We start from the raw sequence: 22607 nt of genomic DNA on the forward strand, positions 1-22607 counted from the left end.
TCCTCATTCTTACTACCTGACTTTCCCAGTTTGTTTCCTAGTCATACTTCTCTCCATTAATCTTAAATATTCTCTTAGTTATTACCCAACATTGTAGCCTTTATCCGATGTGTTTATTTTTTGTCTCAGATTTTTGTTATCTATAAATCTGAAGGTATATATCTTTGCCTTTATCCATAAAATGGATAAAAATGTAAAACAATATGGGATCAAGCACAGATTCTTGAGGCATTCAGGTTGTGGAGAATTCTTTTCCACCATGACAACTAATTATTAACAATTAAGCATAGGAATCAACCATTCAACCATTTTCAAATCTATAAAATCTATAATTTCTACTCCACATCTCTCCATTTTTTCCCCATAGGAAAAGCATGAGAAATTTTTGTCAAATGATTTGTTAAACTTATTTGTAGCATCTTCTGAATTACCAGTTTGGCAATCTTATTAAAAAAAATAAAGTTAATGTGATGACTTTTAAAAAATAATTGTTTTCAAGCAAGGCCAAGAGATCATTATATACTTCAACAACAATACTATATGATGATCAATTCTGATGGACTTGGCCATCCTCAGCAATGTGATCAACCAAATCATTTCCAATGGAGCAGTAATGAACTGAACCAGCTACACCCAGAGAAAGAACTCTGGGAGATGACTAAGAACTATTACATTGAATTCCCAATCCCCATATTTTTGCCCACCTGCATTTTGGATTTCCTTCACAGGCTAATTGTACAATATTTCAGAGTCTGATTCTTTTTGTACAGCAAAATAATGGTTTGGTCATGTATACTTATTGTGTATCTGATTTATATTTTAATATATTTAACATCTACTGGTCGTCTTGCCATTTGGGGGAGAAAATGGGGGAAAGAGGGGAAAAATTGGAACAAGAGGTTCAGCAATTGTCAATGCTGTTAAGTTACCCATGCATATAACCTGTAAATAAAAGGCTATTAAATTAAAAAAAAAAAGAAAACTATCTTTGCATATATTAAAAAAAATAAAAAGTTCTCATTATATACAAAAAAAAAAAAGGAAAAAAAATAATTGTTTTTCAGTAATTGAGCTTTTTTTTCTTTTACCTGCCCAGCTTATTAGAAAAAGAAAGAAAAAATCAGTTACGTAACAAGAGAAGGGAAGCAAAACAAAGTTACAAAATGGCTATGTCCAAAAATGTATCTCTTTTAAAAAAGTATATAAATTGGTATTTTTAATGAAGAATGAAGATGATATGGTATCTGCTGTGGATCCTGGTGGCCAACAGTCTGGTGATGAACCTCTGCAAAACCTAGCTGGGTTGTTTATTAGGTCACAGAATACCAGGACCATTCTTAAAGTCTTTCCAACTTGGTAGAACCTATCTGAGCATGTACTTCAGTGGCAAAGCCTTCAAGAATCCAAGGTCACCTTCATGCTGGGATGAGACATACTAGGATTTTGTGGTCAGTTACATACACGTAGCCCATAATTTTACTAGTAAAACACAGGACAGAATATTATAGTCAAATCAGAGATAATTTTTGTTGCAGTTGTCTGGTCAGTGGGGGGAAAAATACTAAGGAAGGACATGGAATGATGTCATCCACTTTCTCTGAAAAAATAGTCACTGAACCACTCTCCTCCCCAACCACATCCCCTGCTTGGGCTGAAGGTGGGGGTTTATCGGTAAGATAAAGTGCTCAACATAATATCTGGCACATAGTAATAATGTAATAAGTAATTAAGTAATAAATTAATAATAAATGCTTGCTACTTTTCTATTGTCTCTACTCAGAGAAGCTAGGAAAAGATGGTGAATAGAAAGTGATTCAGCTTCTATTAATCCTCAATGGAGCAATAACCCCATTAACAGAGCCAAGATAATGGATCTAAGCCTCAGCATTTAACACAATGCCTGCCCTTAGTAGGCACTTAAATGTTGATTGATTGCTTGATTAAGAAGCACAATAATAAAAGTATCCTTTCAGAATTAGCTGGGTCCTCTTTGGGCACAGGTACCAGAAAGGTTTTTTCCTTCCTTTTTTTCCTAATAAATTCCTCTGTACAAAAAATTATATTCTGCATTTTTCTTGCTAAAGAACTGCTTCTATCCCTATTAGAGCTGTTTTCAGAGGAAAGATGAATATATAGATCTTTGCAATATATAGATAGAGGGAGAAATTTAAAAAATAAGCAAAGTACTTTGTCACTGGAATGAGAAAATTTAGCAGCATAATGCTTCAACATAAACACCATTATCTGTAGAACTAAATTTATATTGTTTTTCAAGTATATGACAATAACATGTAATAGATTTATTACAATTAAATTAATAAATATTTTAAAATTTACCTTAGTTTCTAATACATTAAATACTGATACATATAATCCATGTAAACAAAAGTTCTTTGAGTTCTTCCATAATTTTTAAAAGTATAAGGGATCTTATAAAGCAACAATCATCAAAACTTTTTGTTACTGGCTAAGAAACAGAATGGTGGATCAGTGAAATAAGCTAGATACACAAAACAGTGGTCCTCAGATCATGCTCTAAAACTCAGCAGAAGAGTCACTGCACATTGCTTTGATGGAAGGAGTTTCCTCACTAGGACTTCCTACATCAATCAAAGTACGAGTCCAGTTAAAAAAAAAAATTACATTATGTTTTGTTGCTTTTTTTTCCTTATTTTCCTCTGTTTTGATCTGATTTTTCTCCCACAGCACAATAAATGTGGAAATATGTTTAGAAGAATTGCATATGTTTAACCTATTTTGGATTACTTATTGTCTAGGAGAGGTGGGGCAGGGAGGAAGGGAGAAAAGTTGGAAAGGTTTTGCAAAGGGTAATGTTTAAAACTAGTTTTGCATGTATTTTGAGAAATAAAAAGCTATTATTACAAAAAAGAATTATGTTAACCACGAGGAAAAAATCAATAACAATACAGAATGAATAGCATTTATTTTTATTTGTTATGTTCCATTCCATATAAGTTAAAAACCAGTGTGTTAATTCAATTGTTCTATCATAATGTTTTATAAAACAGAAAAACTTCCCCTCTGCTACAATAACAGATCCGTTTTCTAGGCCATAATGATACAACATGGAAGAGAGAAATGTTTAAATATGAATAATCATAACTAGGCCTAAAATCATACCTTGTCAAAGTTAAACATCTGAAATATCAGTACTGGAAAAATAACATCCAAACTCTAGCAAGTCACCATTCTCTGAACAGTTAAAACAAACACGTTCTAATTCCCGTGTTTTTCTTTGCAAGCATTAATGTTGTAAAAAGTTAAATTCCACATATAGCAGTTCTAAGTGTATCTACATAATCCTAATGATAAACAAATACTCTGAAATTATAATAATATTATTATAGCTAATGTTTACATAATATTCAGTCATTGTCAAGTAGTACTCAGCTAAGAACTTTACAACATTTGATCCTTATAACATCCCTAGCCTCCGAGGTAGGTGTTATTATTAACTCCATTTCACAGATGAAGAAACTGAGGTTGAATGACTTGCTCAAGGTCACACAGTTTAGTGCCTAAGGCTAAATTTGAACTCTTCTTGACTCCAGACCCAGCACTCTACCCACTGTGCCACCTAGCTGCCTAGAAATTGAATAAAATGATGCATAATTTCAGTATGTTTTCATCTGGGTTATAGAAAAAGATTCTTTACACTATGAAGATGCTTTCCCTAGCTATATTAGTGCTGGTTGGGACTGCCATTTTAGTTTATCTACTATCTCACAGACAAGCCTCTTCTACTATCATTCAACTTGCAACAACCCCACCCTGCCCTTCTCTAATCCTTTGTTTTCTAATTTCTCCACATGCTTCCCTACCATTTGCACAGATACAATTGAAAGGAAGACCTACTCACTTAACTGTTTTGTAATCATCAATGACATAGAAGCCCAAAACTATAAAGAAAAATAGACTCTGTTGAACGTATGAAGACCAAATGACAATTGTTCCCTTCTCTCATTCATATTATCTGTTGTGTAACAGTGAGTTCAATCTCTACTGTTTGGTAGCAGTCACTAAATTAAACCAGTCACACATGTGACTGGTGATGAACAATAATTAAATAGCCTTGCCCTCTTCCTTCTGATTTTTTACAAAGAGAAATTAAGGGAAAAGGAAGAAGGAAATGAGAGGCCTGATCCTTTAGATCTTTTATTCCTCTTTTTTTTTTTTTTTAAACTTTGTCAGAAACAGCAAGAAATGACAAAGAACGCTTAGCCTTTATTTTCTCCTAAATGGAGTGGAAGGAGAGAGTTGGAAAAAATTTTTTAAGCCATCCTATTAGAAACACAGTCTGCTCCACCATAATTACACTGGCTTCAAGATACTTAAAGGAAAGAGTCAAAGGTCTGGATTTAATAAAGATTTTCCTGAGTGAGTCTAGACATCAGTTTTGGATTGGTTTTACCAAAGGAGGAACCTGATAATGGTCTTGAAGAAGGGTCTCTAGACTATTTACAGAACTATTTTCCTGAAGATGAAGATCAGTTTGGTAGGAACTTGACACTATGCAATTAAAGGTCAAAGAGGGCTAAACTTTCATTATAATCCTTCCCTCTTGAAAGTTTGGTCCCATTCGCCCAGAGGTGAATAGAAAGAATGAATTATCTGCACACGTAATTTGGAGTCTTACTGACCTGTAATATTACAAATGGCCCTGGCAAGGACAGAGACAAGGCAGAGACATACAAGTAAAAAAGACATAGAAAGATCTGGCAGTGCATGAGATTGTTACCCTGATGTCAAGTAGGCAAATGTGTTATCAGCAGAAGGATTGTGCTCCCTTTGAATAAACTTTGTAGAAGTCCTTTTGGCACTTTAAAACCAAGCAGTCTGAAGTTGCTCTTTGGGGACAGACCAATCCATCAGTCCTGCTGGATTCCCAGCAGGTTACAGCTAACATCCCATAAACGCCTTGCTGTTGTCATGTTGCGTCCCCGGGAAGAAATCCATGCAGGACTACATTCACTAGAGAGAAAAGAGAGACTGATGTTATTGACTTTGTCCATGAAGCAGACTTGTTTGGTCCAAGCTCTGGATAAAGTATAGCAACAATAATAATAGCTAACATTTATATATCATTCTATTTCAGGCGCTTATTATCTCATTTAACCCTCACAATAACCCTAGGAGGTAGGTGCTATAATTAACAGATGAGGAAACTGAGGCAAACCTGGCTTGCCCAGGGTCATATAGCTAGTAAGTGTCTGATGCCACATTTGAATTCGGGTATTCCTCCCTCCGTGCCCAGTGCTCTATACACTATTTCACCTAGCTACCTAATATAACAGAAAAAGCACTGTGTTAGTTCCACAGGCTTGAGTTCAAATCTGAGTTTGAGCCAGAAACAAGTCCAGAGGATTAAAGATGAAACACACTATCCACCTCCTGCCAGAGGTTTAAAATACAGGATAAGACATGAATTCTTGGACATGGTCAATGAGTAAATTTGTTTTGCCTAGATTATTTGTATTATGAGAAAATTAGCATTTTCTTTCAGAAAAATTTTCCAATAAGATAGAAAGAGGAAGAATGGGAGGGAGAAATCATGTTTCTTTTACATATGCCATGTCACCTCTCTAGCCCTGGGTTTCCTCATCAATAAAATTAGGGGATTGAACAAGATGATCTAAGATCCTTTCCAGGTTTAACATTCTTTGATTAACAGATGGTTGTTGAAAAGATAGAATGAACTATTAAAATGAAACTTTTACTTTACCACTTGATAGTGGTTGGTACAGTGTACATTATCATTATAAATGAACCAATAAGCCTTAAGTATTTATTATGTGCCAGGCACTACATTAGGTACAACAAATAAAAAGATTAAAATGAAGAGTCTCTATGTCCAAGGACTTTCCAACCCCTCAGAAGAGACAACATACATATTTAAGAAAATATAAAATATATAAAAAGCAATTACAAGATATTTTGAAGGACAAGGTAAAAACACAAGCATCTGGGGAATTAGAAAAGACTTCATGTTCATGTAGGAGGTGGTTCTTAAGTGGAACTCTGAAAGAAGTGAGAGACTTTTAAGAGAAAGAGATGTAAAGGGAATGTGTTCTAGGAATGGGGGATTATCAGTGAGTAGGGATGAATAACATGAATTGTTATGTTTGAAAAATAGCAAAGTGAGTTTCTTTGACCACAAAGCCCAAGAAGGGGATTAATGTATAATAATTAGATTTTAAGCTTCTTGATGACAATGTTGGTGTTTGCTTTTTTTAGTATCCCTAACACTTAGCACAATACTTGGCACATAGAGGCTGCTTAATAAATGCTTTGTTGTTTGCTAGGTAATGATCCTGGAAAGGTGGACTGAAACCTACTTAGAAACGCCAAAGGAGTTTGATCCTAAAGGCAATGGAACTTATATAACAAAGAAGTTAAAAGGTTAAACTTGAGTGAAAGATGGATTCCAGAGGGAAGAGACTGAAGACAAAGATCTTCTAGCTTATGTGAAAAATAATGACTGTTTGAATTACAATAGTGGTGTATTAAAAAAGCTCCATAAGCACAAAGAATATATCTAATTTATCTTCATTATATTTCCTTGTGCCTCAATAAATGCTTGTTGAATATACAACTGACCAAAGCAATCAGACTAAAATTAAAGTCCATAAAATTGGAAAGGGATCCCTCTTCAAAGATCATCTTTCGAAGAAGACTGCTCCTAAGTCAATGAAAATAAAGATTTATCTATTTTGTATTTCTAAATTTTATAGATGATAAGAATATTTTATGGCTATGTTTGGAAATCTGCTCCAGTAGATAAGTAGTTGGAACCCTACATCTTACTAATAGAATGTATATAGCCACAATATTCATAATCATGGGTTCTCAGATAAATGCCATCATCATCTAGATCGAGAACTATGGAGATTGAATATGGTAATTTATAGTAAGAGTATAGCCCTAGGTGAAAACCTGTGTAACGGAAACTATGATGTACCCACAAGAGAACACATCTGAGGTTAACTGACTCAGATATTCCTGTTTTATATGAATGCAGGAGTATCTGTTTTGGTTGTCCTTAGGCATCTGAGAGCCAATATTGGTTAACTTTAGGAGTGTAACTATAATCATTATAAAGTGTATTTTTATATTAAAATGATGAAGAAAGAAAGGACAAAACCTTCTGGCTTATTAGGACAATAGAGCTTACCAGAAAACCTTACATCATAAAGTTCTGAAATCTTGAACAGATGTACAGGACAAAATTGAACTATAGATGAATCAAGAGAATTATAAATAACTGTGAATTTTGTAATTCATGGTATCATAATTAAGGTGCAGAAGATCCATAACAGTTCAAATATGACTTAGAAGCATGATGGACAAATCATTCAGGAGCTGCCCAACTCAATATCAATATGCAAAAAAATTATCAATAATATTTATCAGTAACATGAAAATAACTCAATAATTTATATTTCTATCAATATAAGGCTTATTTAAAAACTCTGGATATGTTGTCATGCAAATGACATTCTATGGAGGAAAAATTTGACCTCTATAAACACAGTCATACCTGAAATGTTTCCCACTCAGAGGCTCAAGGCCCTCGGTCAAAGCACAATACAGGCTGGTCTGGGCTCCCTCCTGCGGGGTCTTACTAAAGGAGGAGAACAGCTTCAATAACAGTTTCATGCAAGTTGAATGCCGGAACAACTCAGAATTGACGGTTCCAGGGTGCACAGAATATGTAGTTACCCCAGTACCTAGAATGAGAAGAACAGGGATTGTGGGAGGTCACATACAAAAACCCAAAATCTCAATCATTGGTTTATTACCAACATCATCTTAGAAGTCTAGGGCATAAGGCAGGCTCTTGAGGCCATCAATGGGACCCATCTTTACACAGAACAAGCCTGAAAACCTGCTACTTTATTTGACTTAGAAATGGTAAGAGTCCAAACTTACACCTTGATAAATGAAGATCAAGTCCCTAGCTACCTCAGGTTGTAGATCCTTATTTATTTTCCAACAGGCCACTGAGCAAGAGATGCTTGAAGAAGTAATAGGTGAGGCCCATATTGTAGGATTCTTTATCCTATACATTTTAGGAAGATTCTGCCTAAATAAAGAGGGAGGGAAGACAACTGGATTCCCTATTGCTTTTTTACCATTTCTGTTCTACTACCTCCATTCTTCTGCAGGTCTACCTTTTAGTCTCCGAGCTAACTCCTGGGTAAAAAGCACATTGGCCAGCTTGCTGTGGCAGTAGGCAAGGCCCCGGTTATAGAACTTCTCGCCATGTAGGTTGTAAAAATGGATCCTGCCAAGGTGAAATGCCAAGGAAGATAGGTTTATCACCCTTGATGGGGCTGATTCCTTCAGCCTGTCCAACAGCAGATGGGTCAGAAGAAAATGACCTGAGAAGGAATACAGAAAAGGAGAAAGTTCAGAGGCAATAATAGTATGGGGCCAATTAGAGAAAATGTCAAATCAAGTTTCTCATTTTATCTCATCACTAGCATGTTTACAGATAATGCTAAGGTTCATAAAGTGCTTTACATATATTGTCTCATTTGATTCTCACCAAAAACTTGGAAAGATTGGTACTTAAAGATACTATTCTCATTACAGATGAGGGAACTAAATTTTTGACTTGCCCTATGTTTCTCAACTAGAAAGCTGGGTCAGAAGTGGACTTTTGGTTTCCACTGTTCCATGCTATCTTTTTAATGAAAAATTAGCACTATCCCAAAGATAAATGTGAAGTAGTCAATATGACTGTAGAAGTTGCTGGGCACAAATGCAGTGGCCCAGAGAGAGTACCAGAATCCAATCTTTTGGATAAATAGTGGATCAGATCTTTTTGTGAACAACTTGGATGAAGTGGCGCCAGAAGTTAGATGCCAGAGAGTAATTTCTGTTCAACGGGAACTGCCTGAGATTAGGAATTTCTCCTACAACAGGTTCAAAATATGGACATGGTGATAAGGGATTATTGCTGAAGCAACTGCAGGTGTAAAAGCAATGTGATGGCTGTGAACATCCTAAACTAAACTGAATCTAAACCAGAGACTTGTAAGGAAGGAGAACTTGGCAATATCTTCTGCTTTCTAACTCTGTTAGATTTCTTACCTAAGTGATTGACTCCGATGTGCATCTCAAATCCGTCAGCTGTCTTAGAGTAGGGGCACATCATCACTCCTGCATTGTTGATCAGGATGTGAAGCTGTTTTTCCTCTGCAAAGTACAGAGGAAGAGATGAGGATTTAGCAGCAGCCATAAAGCTACCCATGCCCTGGATACATGCCCAGCCTACTTGCATATGATGAGACATGGGAAAAAAAAAAAGACTCAAGAATCAAATCTTTATTTTTCTATCAGTTGCATAGGTCACATTCAATCCATAGATCAATAATCAATCCTGTATCCTACTAATAGATTTTATCTAATTCCATATGCTACAAAGAAGATAGATTTGCATGAAGTAGGCAAGAAATTGACAGATGCAGGTAACTTCCAGACCCTTAAGAGAAGAATCAGAAGTCACTTATTTATGGAAAGTGAGGCGTTTCTTAAATGTAGAGATTTTTTTTTAGAATAGCGAGCCACACAGTGAGAGTGCTATTCCCATTCTTGTTTCTTGTCCCTTCTTTGATCCTTTTCTCCCGATTATTCAGTTTTGCTCTCACCTGCCAAGAAGGCCTCAGCAAAAGTTCGTATTGATTTGGTGTCAGCCAGGTCCAGCTTCCGCACCAGCACCTGTTGGTTCCCCGTCTTAGCCCGGATTTCACTGGCTGCCAACTCCCCTTTTTGTAAATCCCTACAAGCAATATATACTCGAGCTCCTAAGAGTAAAGATATAAACAAGTTCAATTTTTGTGTACAGTACTACTGTGCTGATTTTGAGAACAAATCTAGTGGTAATGCTCATGATGGACTTAGGGGAGGTTCTTACATAACTGAAAGGGGCATTGTCTCGTAAATCTATACTCTATATACATCACCCCCACCCTTAATTCTTCATCATGTGGAAAAGGGAATCACAAGTTGGGATCCAGAATATGGGGGAAGTTAAATCATCCTATCTGGGTAAAGGGGAAGCATGATCCACTCAGTTTAATTCCCACCAGGCTTGGGAGCCCGTGCATTGAGGCAAAGTGCAATAAGGAAAGACAAAATAGTTACTGAATAAATCTCAGGTAATCAATGGAGATAGGAAAGGGGGGAGATACCCAAAGTTCAGGATGGGTATAAATAGGGTATAACAACAGAGATTCTTTTTTTCCTTTTTATAGATTTTTATTGACAGAACATGTGCATGGGTAATTTTTCAGCATTGACCCTTGCAAACACTTCTGTTCCTACTTTTCCCTTCCTTCCCTCCACCCACTTCCCTAAATGGCAGGTAGTTTCATACATGTTAAACATTTTAAAGTATATCTTAAATACAATATATGTGTACATATTTATACAGTTCTCCTAACAACAGAGATTCTTAAGAGGACAGTAAGCTCAGACCAATCTGACTGACCAGGATGAACTGTTCAAGGAGGAATCTATTAGATTTATTTTACAGAGAAGGTAGCTGGGGCACAAAGTATTAGAATTTTATTCAGCAAATTACTAACATTCATAGTACACATCATGGTATGCAAAGCTTTGTAGTGGTATAGCATCAGAACTCAAGTGGGGACAACAAAATTCAGGTTCCAAGGATACTCTTAAATTCTGAACCATAGATACCTAAAACTAAGAGGGAAAAGATGAAATAACAAGAAAAAGAAAATAAAAGCTGGAGAGGACTGGAGGAACATAAACTTGCCTCTCTGAGCAAGGTCTTTGGCTGTCTCCTTCCCAATGCCTGTGTTGGCTCCAGTAACTATTACCACCTTTCCAGGAAGCTGAACAGTTGATGTACATACTCCTTTGGAAAGTGCTTTCCTACAGAGGAAAAGAAAAAAATTCATTTTTTTCTCCCACAAGCTCCCCACCTCAGCCTGGGTTTCTTATACTTATTTGATTTTTTTTCCCATTGCAGTGGCTTTCAGACAATAAACATCTTTTATTATCCTGTGAAAGATTTTTTGAGGCTGGACTTTTTTTTGGAGGAAAAGATGGAAGGAGCTTGCAAAGGCAAGTAGTCTTAGTGCTTCCAGTTAAATGAATTGTGTCTATTTCATGCTAATAGTAGAGGCAGCTAGATGGTTAATAGATAAAGTACTGGGCTTGGAGTGAGAAAGGCCCAAGTTAAAATCCAGTCTTAAACATTTACCAATTATGTGACTCTGGGTAAGTCATTTAACCTCCGTTTACTTTAATCCACTGGAAAAGGAAATGGCAAATCACTCCAGTATCTTTGCCCCCCAAAATCTCATGAATCCACAATCTTCTCCAGTCTTCCTAATCTATATTTTCCCACTGGACCCAGATGGCTCTGGAGGGGAAAGTGAGGCAGATGACCTTGCACAGCCCTCCCTCACTTAAATCCAATTTACTTGCATGTCATGGCATCATCTCCCTGATGTCAGGGTTCTTTTAGAAAATGAAGGACAAACAACAAGAGCTTAAGAACTAGGACTAGAAAAAAATGGAAACAGAATGGGTACCCATCAATTGGGGAATTTTGGTATATGATTATGATGGAATGTTGTTATGCTATAAGAAATGATGAGCAGGATGCTTATAGAAAAACCTATAGTCTTTTATAAACCAATACAAAGTGAAGTAAGCAAACCAGAACACTGTACATGGTAACAGCATATTGTAATAATTGTAACCATGGAAAACTAAGCTACTCTGATCAAGACAATAATCCAAGACAATTCTAAAGAACCCTTAATGAAAGATGCTATCACCTTCTCCCTAGAGAGATAATTGATGAACACTGAGTACAGACTGAAGTACTTTTTTTCACTTTCTTTTTACCCCCCTACCCCAGGATTTTCTGTATGTTTTCTTTTGCAACATGGCTAACATGGAATTATATTTTGCATGACTTTGCATGCATACTCAGTATATTACTTGCTTCTCAAAAGGTATGGGAGGTATAGGAGGGAGTGAGAGAATTTGGAACCCAAAATTTAAAAAAATGAAAGTTAACAAAAATTTTTAAATGTTAATTGAGAAATATTTAACAAAATGCCATATTTATGTATATATTTAAAAGTAACAAACTAATTCAAAAAATGGGAAAAATATATGAATTGATGCAAAGCAAAACACAGTATAAATCTACTATAATGGAAACAAATATCCAAATTTGGGTTTACTGAAAAGACCAATTTTGATCTTAGAAAAAAAGCATTGAAGGATACTCTATACCTAAGCGGAGAGTTTGAAGTGCCTTGGATATGGAATGTCAGAAAGCAGATTTGTAAGTTATTTAACTGTCTGTTACAAGTGAGGATTCATTATGAAGGCATATTGGGAAATAACTGTGATGTGAAAAATGAAGTTACATTTTTTTATATTAAAATGGCAATTTAAAAAAATGAGAATTAGACTCTCGGTCAGGAGGGCATTGGGCTTCAATTTCAACAATTAACTTTCTGCCTTTGTATCCCAAACACTTAGCACAGTGCTTGGCACATAGCAGATCACAAGCCTTATTCTGTAGAAAGATTACATCTCTGTTGCACACTGGGTATGCTTTCTTATTGCCTTGGCACAAAGCCAGTCCTGTGAAAAAAATTTTTTGAAATTATAATACTTGATCCTTGTGTAAGAGGTTTTGTTTAGTGAGGCAGTAAGATGGAAGAAGATTGCTTGGATTGAAACCAATTCTGGGATAGAAATCTAGTGCTGGCATTAATATTCATTTCTCTGAAACTTTGTGTTCTAAATTTTTCTCCCTCCTTCCTTTATCCCACCTCTACCCCCAAACAGCAAGCAATCATATAAATTAAATATGTACAATCCTGGTGCTGACTTTAGCTATGTGTCCCTGGGTACAGCAACTAAACTTTCTGGGCTAGAGTACCCATAACTGCAAAGTGTGGGGTAACATCTATACTACTTTCTTCAAGCATTGAGAAATATTTTATAAATCTTAAAAAATAATACAAATATAAATTATTTCCTAGATTGCCTCCAAAATCTTTAGTTTGCACCTTTATCTCCAATCTGCAGATAAGATTATCTGTACTGTATATAGGATCCTAAACAGGATTTCTGAAAGTAAAGAAACAAGAATAGTAAATAACCAACATGAGGACAGGCAGTATTCAGACTAAGAACAAATATAGTTGCAACTCGGTTTTTTTTTTTTTTTTTCTGTTGATCTGAGGAATATATATTTTTTATTTTTTTTTAAAAATAACTTTTTATTGACAGAACCCATTCCAGGGTAATTTTTTACATTATCCCTTGCACTCACTTCTGTTCCGATTTTTCCCCTCCCTCCCTCCACCCTCTCCCCCAGGTGGCAAGCAGTCCTATACATGTTAAATAGATTACAGTAGATCTTGGATACAATATATGTGTGCAGAACCGAACGGTTTTCTTGTTCCTCGGGAAGAATTGGATTTAGAAGGTATAAATAACCCGGGAAGAAAAACAAAAATGCAAACTGCAACTTGTTAAGGTTTGTTTACCCCATATTATGATCTCCTTTTCTACTAAGCCATGAAAAAGGCCAGCTTTTTGATTCTTAGGACTCTTTAAAAAACAATCTATTTTTCATGCCACAGAAGATGTTTCAATGGGCTTTTTTTTCCCATTCAAATCTTGAATCTATAAGATGCAATTTCATACATACACCCTCACTATTTTATGGTTGTAACAGTCTCTATGGTCTATTCCATGGACTATTCAATGTTAAAAACAAAACCAAACCAAAGAAAATCAAACTACCAAATTTTGCAAACAGGGCTCTCCTCCTTATTTCCCATAGCACTTTGATGTTTCAGTCCTTAAAGTTAAAAGAATCTAGACATAGATTATCTAAATCTGCGATTTCATCAGTTTCATCCAACTACCTTTACAATGTAAGACATTCAGTTGCCTGTGACACTGAATTTAAGGAATTTTCTCACTGTTGCAAAACATTACATGCCAGAGGTCAAACCTTAACTCAGATCTTTTGAATTTAAGGAGAAAGAGCTACAGAAAGAAGAGAATATAAGAAACAAATTTAAATCCTTAAATGCCATTTAATGCCACTAGTTGCCCACCATCTTCTGATGCTCCAAAATTATTCTTGGTTAGTCATCCAAACTCAACCAATCAACACACAGTAGTTTTCCTCTTTGCTCAGGGGAAAATCTTTGTCTTCCCCTTGATTTTGAGAAAATGAAGCCCATTCAAAAAAGTGAGCAGGTACGTTTCTAAGTCCTAATGAAAGGAGATGCAATTCAGGAAGTAACACGTATCCCCCTCAGCCTTAATAAAATATACCCTCTGTGAACTTTTTCTTTTGACTCTGAGACTAAGAGAGCAACTGAGTCATTTTTTCCCTGGCTCATACTCCTAATGAAAAATGGAAGGTGTTACAATTCTTTGGAGCCGAACTCTTTCAGTGAGTTTGTACTTTTGCCGGAAGGTCAAAAGAGATAACAATCAAGACTTAGCCAGAACAGCGATTTTGTAAATTATCAGTGCGGACGGGAATTACGGCGGGGGGAGGGGGCAGGGGGCAGGGGGCAGGGGGAAATGTGCTCTCTCTAATCTGAAACCCTAGGTTAAGAATGTTGAGTTTGGGCCGGGGGAGGTTGGGTCCTAGGTCTATGATTTCTTCAAACTACTTCCACTAGAGAAAACAACTTCGTGGAGGTTGCATTGATCCCAAGAAAAACACTATTTTTTGCTTTTCATCTTCTCTCACGGGGACTGTCCAAAACCCCATTGAGCCCCTGCCACCATGGGCATATTAAACCTCCTAAAGGAAGGAGCCGCCCTGATCTCCCAGGACTCTGGCCACTGGGAGTGGATCAGAGATTCCCCGAGGCCACCGGACTACAAGCCGGGCCCGCAAGCTGAGCCCTCCCCCGCGTTTGGCTAGGACTACCCTTTGCAAGGAGCCCCCATCGGGCTCAGCCCTCGGAGGCCCTCCAGCTAGGAGCTTCCTCCGCAGCGAGAAGCCCCTCACCTCTTCAGGAAGGTGGGCTGAGGGAGAAAAGGGGAGAGGAATGGGATGGCCGCAGAGCCGGCCGGCCGGCCACCAGCCCTCACTCACCTGATGTAGGGTGCTGCCAAGACCAGGAGGAAGACAAATGAAGCCAAGAGCACCAGAACCCCGAACATCTTTCCCTAAATTGGCAGGGCTGAGCCCCAGGTAAGGATGATGCAGATGTCTTGGTGCCTCTAACTAGCACCAGCTACTATGGCTGGCTCTCTCTGAGCACTTCCTATTTAAGTTGCAATAGGTTCAACTAGGGAAAAAAAAAAAAAACAAAGGCTTCTGGGCAATGTAGTTTAATTTAGACTTTTCTTAGAAGCCGAAATTTAGAAGCTGGGATTAGTGCTACAGGATTTCTAGTAAATCCCATCCCAGAGGTTTTTACCTACTCACTTGGGAAGGGAATGGAGGGGCAAACGGAGGATAAAATGACTCTTTGAATTTACTAGTGAATAATTGTTCTACCTGGTTTCATATAAAAAAAGTTTATCAGTTTCCTTTGTCTGGGTTTTAATCACACATAATTTAGTCACTTAAACTTAATGACCTATAGTTTTATCATCTGTCAAATGGGGATAATAATAACATACACCCTCCCCCCACCCCACCAATGAAATAATAATTGTAAATAACTTAGTATAGTTCCTGGCACATTTCAAGCACTATATGAATGTTAGCTATTTTGGTGGATTAGTGATAAGTGTCAGCACTGGAATCAGGAGGACTGAATTCAAATATGACCTCAGAAATTTATTATCTGTGTGATCCTGGCCATGTCATTCTACCTTGTTTGCCTCAGTTTCTTGTAAAATGAGCTGGAGAAGGAAAAAAAACCACTCTATTATCTTTGCCAAGAAAGCCCCAAATGGGGTCATGAAGAATCGGATACAACTACTCAATCAAAAAATAAATCTTCATGATCATTATTATATAACTTGAAGGAGAGGGGAAAAATAGGCTTTGTTTCAAGGACAGTTCCCTGTAGTAAAAGCTGATATTTATATAGTTTATCAAGTATTTTCCAGAGATTATTTTATTGGACCAACACTTAAGTCTTTGTGGACCTGAGAGTCAGTGGTTTTCCCCTAAATCCCAGAGAATTATCAGAGGCAGGATTTAAACCCAGGTTTGCCAACTTAAATTCTAACATTCTTTCTACTATACCATACAGTCTCTTCAATATATATAGCAAATACTTAATGAATTCCTTATTGGAAAAATTCAATCACTGTTTCATTCAAAATCAGAAAGTTTAAGATTAAATTGTATAGATTACAGTTTTTAGTGACTCATAGGATAAAACATTTCCATTGGTTTAACATTAATCTTCAATTCAATCAATTAACATTTATTAAGTACATTTGCTACATGTATAAAAAAAGGCGAAAGACAGTTCCTGCTCTTCAAAGAGCTTACAGATTAATGGATCTGATAACCAATGATCTCTATTATGTTGTAATCATAATTTCTTACATTTGCAGCACTACTGAGACCTTCACTCACCTCATTGAGCCCCGCAACAATATAATTATCAATATAATTTGGTATATTAAATTGTCTGACTGGAATTTTTTAATTGTAATTTAATATTTTATTTTTTCCCAGTTGTATATGAAAACAATTTTAACATTTTTTCAAATTCTGAGTTCCAAATTCCCTCCTTATCTCCTCTTCCACCCCTCATTGAAAAGGCAAGCAATTTGACATAGGATATACAAGTGTAGCACTTCACTGGTTTTTTTAAATAGTATTTTATTTTTCCAAATACATGTAAACATAGTTTTCAATATTCATTTTTGTAAGACTTGCTGTTCCAAATTTTTATTCCTCCCTCACCTTGGTCCCTTCAACATTTAAAATCCATATCTTTCAATGATGATAAATCTGGATATTTTAGATGTTTATCAAAGGTCTTTCATTGGGAAGAATTTAAGCGTATGAAATACATGTGTGACATTTATAAGTAACATTTGTTCAAAACAAACTTTTGAAAACTTGACACTTTTGGATTAAGTAAAAAAGCATGAGTTTTGAAATCTCTGATTGCCTTGGTTCTCAGCATTATCATTCTTTATTGAATTTATTTCTTATTAAAATATATAGTTTTAAGACCTTTTCTAACAATATTATGTAAATTTTGTAGCGTGGGTATATGGGAATATTGTTTGTATGTTGCTGTATTTTGTCTAAACTTTATTATCTTACTTTCATGCTATGTATCTAACATAACCTACCTATGAGAAACATGTTAGATAATGTAACTTTGTTACCAATTTATAATGTGTGTTTCTACCTTGTTTTATATACGTTATATAACATTCAAAAATAATTTTTTCCCTGATTGATAAAAGAATACAAAATGCAAAACCTACAATTTTGATAACTGAAAATTAACAATTGTTTTTCAGATTCTTATTATATTGAGAGTATTGTTTTATCTTGGGCTTGGGCTTGTCTAGCTACTGAACGAATACATTAGACACATTTAGGATTTAGATGGAATTTTACTTAGCTTGCATTTTAATTCTTTGGTTCTTTGCTGTTTCTATTAACTCATAGCATTATTTTAATAAATATTATAATATCAACCTAAAAAATTCTTATCTAATATCTCTTCTCTTCTCTCTCCCAGAAATCTCTTAGCCAGTCAGGAGTCCCATCTCTGTGTTCTTATGTAGCTCATAGAACTATCCTTCAGGAGACCAATAAGTAGCCTAAGTGAGGAAGAAGCTACACTTGTTTAAGACTTTGTTTTGTGTGTTACAAAGGAATAAGTATAAGGATTACATTTATTGGTATAGAGGACTCTTGGGTGAGGAAACTATGCAGTTGGGCAACTTCTCTGCTTCCAGAACACTGAGGTTTATACAAACAGTATGTGTCAGCGACAAAATTGAAATCAGGTCTCCTGGCTTTGAGGTCTGCTCTCTTTTCATTATTCCACACTGCTTCTGTGTTACAGAATTACAATAAATTCTTAATTTTAATTGAATAAAATGTCCACTAAAAAAGACAACTAGGTGATACACTGGATAGAGCACCAGCCTTGGAGTCAGGAGTACTCATCTTTGTGAATTCAAATCTGACTTCAAAAAAAATACTATGTGACTTTGGGCAAGTCACTTAATCTATGTTTGCCTCAGTTTCCTCGTCTATAAAATGAACTGGAGAAGGAAATGGAAAACAACACTCACTAAGAACATTTTTTTGGATAGATTGTTTTATGAAAAATAGGGCATTGTTGCTTTTTAATAAAAGGGGAACCATTGCTATGTAAATTTTGGAAATCACCACTCATAAGATAACTCAGAAATTGAGGACTTTTTCAAATGCATGTAAGAAACTGTATTGTCTCATTTGACTCAATTTAACTGAAGGGGAACAGTTAATGCCATTTACTCACAATCAGTCAATATTTATTAATCTCTTATTATGTTCCCAATACTGTGCTAAGCATCCAACTTTACTTAGAGCCCTGGAGTGTACACTGAAGTCTAAATCTTCTTCTCTGTGCTGAATACAGGATTCCCATCAAACCATTCTCCATAATATCCCTTTATCCTACCCCAAAAGAGCTCTCTCCCCTTGTCACCATCAGATACCTCTATGTCATGGAAGTAAGCCTTTTATCATACATGTCCTTTAAGCCTTAAAGTTAATATAGGACATTGTGCAGGCAACACCTCCCCCAACTATCTTCATTATCTTTTTATCTGTTTTTTGTTTATCTGTTCTCTTCTCTTTCCTTCTTCAGAACAATCGTCCCATATAACCAGCAATCAATCCTTAGGCTATTGTCACATTCCCTACCAAGAAAAATTGGCAAGGCAAAAAACAGAACAATCTCATATCTTCCCTAAAACTATCAGAAACATTTTCAGATTTTATGTTCTGGGGCCTGATTCAGTTTTAACCCAGACTATTTAACTTAATTTAACTTTTTGGTCACTCTAACAGCAACTTTGAATATAGTTCTACAGATAGGTCTTCTCCCCACCTCTCCCTTAATATCATCCTTAAATCTAATGGTAGGCTCAGTGTATCAAAGGGCACAACTAATTTATTAACCTTATTATGTAGGTATGTATATATATATACAAATACATATAAAATGCATATATATATGTATATATATTTCTTGTCTGTTTTTGTTTGTGTGTGTGTGAAAAATGTCTAATGGAAATAGATCACTGAGGTAAGCAAGAAGACCTTTTCTACTGGTCTGAGAAAGCAATACATACACACATACACATGCACCCATACACATACACCCATACACACATATACATATACATATGTATATATATATATAAAAGATGTCTTAAAGTCTTATTGCAGTTCTAAGCTTTAATAACTTTAAGAAGTATAAATGATACAAAGTTTTAAAAAATGATTTGAAAAGATAATTATTTAAATTTTAAAAATATTTTAAACTTCTTATTAAAATATAACATAATCATCATCTCATATTATATAGTTCTATTCAGTTTTCTAATTTTGTAAAAACTTACTTCTCAGTGATTGAGAAAATTGTATTTGTTATCTGTCAGATCTGAAAACAAATGACTAAAAAGGTATAGAAGTTATGCAACCAATGTTAACTCTGAAATTACCAAAGAGTTCACACAAATTATCATAATCACAATTAACTCTAAGAAATAAAATAAAATAAAATAAAAACAAAGAGTTAACAATGATCATAAGCAGAAAGCTTTCTTTATTCTGTTGGAGAGAGAAGCTCAAAACATGTGCTGGAAACTGGCTTTATTGAGCCCACATCTCAATACTATAGCAATGGCTATGTATTCCTGACAAAGGGGCAAAATGGGAGAAGTTTAATTCAGAGCAGGGCTTTATGACCGGAATAGGGTTTCTGCAAGTGTTTGTCCAAGCTCAGAGACAACTGGTGCTAATGTGAAGCCATTCTGGGACTTTGCTGCAGCTGAATTTATTCAGAAAGTGAGCACAAAGAATTGCTATTGTACCAAGTTGAGGGTACAGTTGGCCAGGGATAACAGGATTCTGAAACTAATGAGCAACAATGATAAGGTACTTAAAGTTAACACAGGACAAAATTGGGTGTCTGCCACGTATCAAATCTAAAAACACATCTCTGGAAGGTTTCCCCTTTCTCCACCCCAGCTCTGCCCACAGAACTATAGGTACTGCACACTGTGCACAAAGTCAAAACCACTCCTCAACTCCACCTCTAAGCCATAAAATTAGCATATCAGTGACATGGAGTACTTGGATTTCTCTAACATTTACCTTCCTACTCCTGAGTTTTTGTTAACTTCTTTTGGAATTTAGCTCACATTAATTGACATTACAATTATAATAAACTTTGCTCCTTAACTTGGAGGTGGGTACAAGCCTGTAAGTTCTTTTGAGACACCTCAATATACCAGTATGGAGCCCCAACATTTTGGGGGCCCTTTGAACCCCAACAATCTAGAGGCAGTTGAATTCCTGTCTTGGAGTCAGGAAGATCTAAATTCAGATCTAGCCTTAGATATGTAATAATTGTGTGACCCTGGGCAAGTCACTTAATCCTATTTACTTCAGTTAAACATGGAGTTAAACATTAAGGAGTTGGAGAAGAAAATGACAAACCACTCCAGTATCTTTATCAAGAAAATCCCAAATGGGATTACAAAGAATGGGATACAACTGAACCACAACAACATAATGGCGCTTTCTTTCTTTTTTTTTTTTTTTTTAACATTTTAAATTTATTTAATAAAACAAGGATTTCCATAACATAGTACAATAAAAAGATGATTGCATATAAAACTGAAAACCTACTATGTACAATTTATTATTTCTTTCAAAAATGCAATAAAATTATCGTGTAAATTTCTTTTTTTCTTTATCCTCCCCTCCCTAGAGATGGCTATCATTAGGCCCTAAAAGGCAGATATATGTACAATAATTCTGTAAATACATCTATCAGTTCTTTCTCTGGATGCAGATAGCATTTTTCTTCAAATGGCCTTTATAGTTAATTTGGGTATATATTCAAAATAATATTCTCTCAAAGTCATTTTTTAACCAATTTTGCTGTTACTGTATACAATGTTCTCTTAGTTCTCTTTTTACTCTTCATTATTTTGTGTAAATTCTTCCATTTTTTTTTAAGATTATTGAGTTCATCATTTTTTTATAGCATAGTAGTATTCCATCAAAATCATATACCACAGCTTCTTCAGCCATTCCCCAATTGATGGGCATCTCTGCAATTTCTAGTTCTTTGCCATCACAATAACAGCTGCTAAAACCATTTTAGAACACATAGCATCTTTTCCTTTTTCCCTAATTATTTCTGGAAATAGACCAACTAGTGGTATTGCTGGGCCAAAGGCAGTTAATAATTCTTTGGGCATATTCCATCACCAATGAATTAGTAATACCAAAGACTCTGAAATTGTATATCTAATTCTAGTTTTGTTCATAACCAATGTGTCTCTATTTAACTGAGGAGTCCTTGCCTCACCTGCTGGTGAACTATCTCTTCCTGCCCCAGAGGATCTAGTTTTGCCCCTTCTTACATGTTAGGTGTTGCTTGATGACTTGAGAATCCTCTTCAATCTCCTTGCTGTCAGCTCTTTCCTTATTAGAGCTTCTACTCTGCCAACCAACTACTCATATTCCTTAGAAAAGGAGATCAATTTCCAGGTACCTTTACCTGTTCTCAATCCAGCATTTTCTCAGTCTCCAATAAATCATGCAATTCACACGATTGTATTGTATTGCCTCCCTATTCCTGTCCTTGCTTTGAATTATCTTTTGCTGTTATTCAGTCATATCTGACTTTTACTTTTTGGAATTTTTTTTTTTTGTTATTTAATCATTTTATTAACAATGTCAATAAGGTATTATATTAAAAAGGATAGTCATTTGGAAATCTCTTTTATTTTATTTTTTGCTGAGGCAATTGGGGTTAAGTGACTTGCCTAACACAGCTAGGAAGGGTTAAGTGTCTGAGGTCAAATTTGAACTCAGGTCCTTCTGACTAAAGGCTAGTGCTCTATCCACTGTGCCTCCTAGCTTCCCCTCGACATCTCTTTTAGACAAACACTTCATGAAGGGTTTCTTGGGACTTATGAGGGGAGATAATGTGAAGGGAAGAATAAAAAAATGGGTGGCACTTGACAAAATGTAAAGAGGGCAATCCCTTTTTACAACATTGACAAAATCAAAAAAGGCGACTGCCTTTGATAAATAGATTTTATAGATAAAAGATGCAAAGGGAAAAAGTAGGTATTGGGAATTTTCTTGGCAGAGATACTGAAATAGTTTATCATTTTCTCCTCCAGTTCATTTTATAGATGAGAGGACTGAGACAAGCAGGGTTAAGTGAGCAGCCCAGAGTCCAAATTTGAACTCAGAAAGATGAGCCTTCCTGACTTTAGACCTGGCACTCTCTCAACTGTGCCACTTAGCTACTTTATGACTTACCTTGCCCTCTCCTAATTTCTTGATCTTTATTTTTCAATATCCTTATTCT

At 35.7% G+C, this 22607-nt stretch overlaps 1 protein-coding gene across 1 annotated transcript; it reads right to left on the reverse strand.

Moving 5' to 3' along the window:
• Positions 1-3547: 3547 nt before the first annotated feature.
• LOC100923639 (retinol dehydrogenase 11) lies at positions 3548-15320 on the reverse strand. The gene is made up of 7 exons (XM_003756370.4): positions 15158-15320; positions 10808-10926; positions 9675-9830; positions 9118-9222; positions 8193-8402; positions 7559-7748; positions 3548-4992 (listed from the first exon to the last, which is right to left on the reverse strand). Exons 1-7 carry the CDS (start codon positions 15223-15225, stop codon positions 4890-4892), a joined length of 951 nt encoding a protein of 316 aa, XP_003756418.1. The 5' UTR covers positions 15226-15320; the 3' UTR covers positions 3548-4889.
• Positions 15321-22607: the final 7287 nt, after the last annotated feature.

This window comes from Sarcophilus harrisii, chromosome 2, assembly GCF_902635505.1.
Source record: "Sarcophilus harrisii chromosome 2, mSarHar1.11, whole genome shotgun sequence".
Classification (NCBI taxonomy): Eukaryota; Metazoa; Chordata; class Mammalia; order Dasyuromorphia; family Dasyuridae; genus Sarcophilus; species Sarcophilus harrisii.

Coding starts and splice junctions, on each gene's coding strand:
- LOC100923639 (XM_003756370.4), bottom strand. CDS start 15,225: ATGTTCGGGGTTCTGGTGCTCTTGGCTTCATTTGTCTTCCTCCTGGTC. Junction 9,831..10,807: donor CAAAGACCTTGCTCAGAGAG/GCAAGTTTATGT, acceptor CTTTACTCTTAG/GAGCTCGAGTATATATTGCT. Junction 7,749..8,192: donor GTTAGCTCGGAGACTAAAAG/GTAGACCTGCAG, acceptor TTCTCATTCTAG/GTACTGGGGTAACTACATAT.